At 39.3% G+C, this 2,653-nt stretch overlaps 1 protein-coding gene across 1 annotated transcript; it reads right to left on the bottom strand.

Moving 5' to 3' along the window:
• Positions 1-357: 357 nt before the first annotated feature.
• On the bottom strand, positions 358-2,243 carry LOC146476642 (putative serine/threonine-protein kinase DDB_G0271682). Its single transcript, XM_085114522.1, has 2 exons — positions 1,737-2,243; positions 358-1,024 (listed from the first exon to the last, which is right to left on the bottom strand). The coding sequence occupies exons 1-2, from the start codon at positions 2,049-2,051 to the stop codon at positions 734-736; spliced, it is 606 nt and encodes a 201-aa protein (XP_084970648.1). The 5' UTR covers positions 2,052-2,243; the 3' UTR covers positions 358-733.
• Between the last annotated feature and the right edge of the window lie 410 nt (positions 2,244-2,653).

Genomic DNA, 2,653 nt, shown 5'->3' with positions numbered 1-2,653 from the left:
ATATGCAATATTAATTTTTAACAATTGCTTTTGATTGATGGCGAATTCCATAGTATTATCCATTAGCACTGCTCAGTTCAAAAAAAAAAAAAAAAAAAAGTTATTATTGATTGATTTGCTAAGTTTTATTTTTTAAGCGACAGCCCATGCAGAAAATGGAAATATTTTTACACTACGGTAGTAAAACTGGTGTAGATAACTAAGCCCCATGGAAAAGGTTATTTCTGGATAATACAACACTAGCTCTGGTCTGTTCAAAAGTTTCGATTTATTTTCTGAAATAATCTTTGAATTTACTGTAATGAAAATCACATCTTTGCATACAACCGGTCAATTTCGCGTATTGTCTTATTGTTTTCCGAAACAAAGTTTCCTGCCGTTTCCTCGTTTAGCCACCGGGGCAGCAAAGCATTTTGTTTGCTTCCCGCTAATTTAGCCACCCCGAAAACATAACAAGAAACAATGTTTCCGCAACAATGTTTCCTAGTTTATCCAGGCCTTTACAAGGTGTTGAATAATAAAACCTAATATTTGTTCAAAAGTTGCGGAGTATCTTCTACCTTAAAGAGAAATAGTGAGTTAAGGGAGAAAAAAACAGCATTAATTTACAAGGTTTAACTTATAAGCCGTACAAACCGCAAGCGCTTTCATGTTCTAAAAACGTGAATATAAATAAGCTCGTAATGGTCATAGGTCAAACACCTCTCAGAAACTGGCTGTTATGTCTTATCGTTCATGGTTTATACCTTCTACGTGAAAACGTTTTATTACTCGAGTGTAGATCAACATTTTTCCGTGACTTTGATGAACTTATGGTGCCTCTGTCCCTATTACAATGCTCAAGTTCTTCAATAATCTCTTCCATATTTGGTCTCACCGGAGGCTCTCTTTGTACACAGCGCCTAACGAGAGTTTGAAACTTGGTGATCCTCATCCGGGATATTTGACCCTCGCGCTGTTGTGGATCTGGCTGCTCTCTAATGCACACCTCACAGAGAAGGACACCAAAACTGTAAACGTCAACCTGTAAACAAAAAAATTTAGAAAGATTTATTAAGTTTGTCAGAAACACAAGACTGTGTAGCGATCTTAATTCTTAAGATGGTCGTCAGTACCCCGGAATCTCCTTATCTTCTTCTTTCACTTCATTAGTGATTTATATCTGAAGGCTGGGGAACTGATTTATTGGTGTCATGGTGTTCTAAGCGAATCCTCACATTTCCCCCATTTGAGGCAAGTGATCTGTATCGCCCAGGGTTATACTGTATCAAATTAGCTCATCGGTTAGACGAATCTCGCTTAATACAGCTGACGTTTGTTCGGCGTTGTCACTATGCGTACCCGAAGAGACGTACACCTATTAACCAGCAATATAACCAAATCCTCCAGACATTCCTGCAAACGTTATATAAATTTTTAACTCACCATGGAACATAGGTTTCAACAGTCCATGGGCTGTTGGTTTCTGTAACCCAGAGCTGCCTCCCAAACCTAAGGTATATGGTAAAGCAGAACACTACTCCGGTAGCTCTGTGCCCTACTTCTTGCGAATCAAAGAGTTTGTTTGTTTGGTTTTTTATTTATTTATTTTTTTCTTTGTTTTTCATTTTGTAGTGTTTTTTAAGTTTTTTTTTTTTTAGTGTCCTCTTCAAGTTTTAAGTACGAATGTCAAGGGTTCAAGGTTCAACGTAATAACAAACCTAGTATCAGTGGGACATGACTACAGACTTACTAACCTTACAGCTTATTGGTTGATCTGGGTCTTCACTCATGGACTCAGGTGCGGAGTAGATCGCAGCACCTGGGTCAGTTCTTTTGCTTTGACGCACAAAATTAGCAGTGCCATAATCAGACAATTTGGCTCTCCATTGGTAACCTTGTTGCCGTAGCAACACATTAGCACTACTGATATCACGGTGGATGATGGGTAGGGATTTCTGGTGCAAGTAGTTAATTGCTGCAGCTACATCCAGAGAAATGACAGAAACATTCCCAAGGGAAAGACGGGGATCGTCTTTCCGGTACAGCTTTTCTCTCAAGCTGCAATCCATAAGCTCCGTTTTTTAGCAATGGCGTTCCTTTATAGTCCCCAGTTGCCCCAAGAAATTGCAACAAACAAGGATGGCGACATTTTGACGCAATGTCCACTTCTCGCTCAAATAGATGCCTGTTATGATCAGACATGATGTTTTCGTACATTTGTTTCACAGCGACGTCACAACCATGGAATTTTCCCCGGTAAACAATTCCCCACGCTCCTGATCTGTTAGTTGAATTTCATTTTGATTAATGAGCCATTCACGTGGACCAGTCTCTTGCTGTTGTGTTTCTCTTTGTTGCTGTCGCAAGATTCTCATGTCCTCTTCGTTTATTTCTAAGATGCTCTGCAGTTCAGTTACAAGTCGTTGTTGCTCTCTAAACCGTTCATCTCGTCCTTGCAAGTCATTCAATTCTTCTCTCAACCTTTTAATTTCTTCTTCCTTTGCTGTTAACTGACTCTGCAGCTCAGTCACTTGTAGTTGGACAACTCTTACGTCCTGACTCCACAGTTGTCCCATTGCAATCACTTCTTGGGTGTCAGTTATCACTTTTGCAATTTATTTCCTCTCTCTGGTTTTTGGTTTCTGAACATTTTCTTCTTTCTTTAAGGTCG

Source organism: Pavona decussata, unplaced genomic scaffold, assembly GCF_977016875.1.
Source record: "Pavona decussata unplaced genomic scaffold, jaPavDecu1.1 SCAFFOLD_76, whole genome shotgun sequence".
Classification (NCBI taxonomy): Eukaryota; Metazoa; Cnidaria; class Anthozoa; order Scleractinia; family Agariciidae; genus Pavona; species Pavona decussata.
Note: the sequence above shows the minus strand (reverse complement) of the source record. Positions and strands in the feature narration are given on the sequence as shown.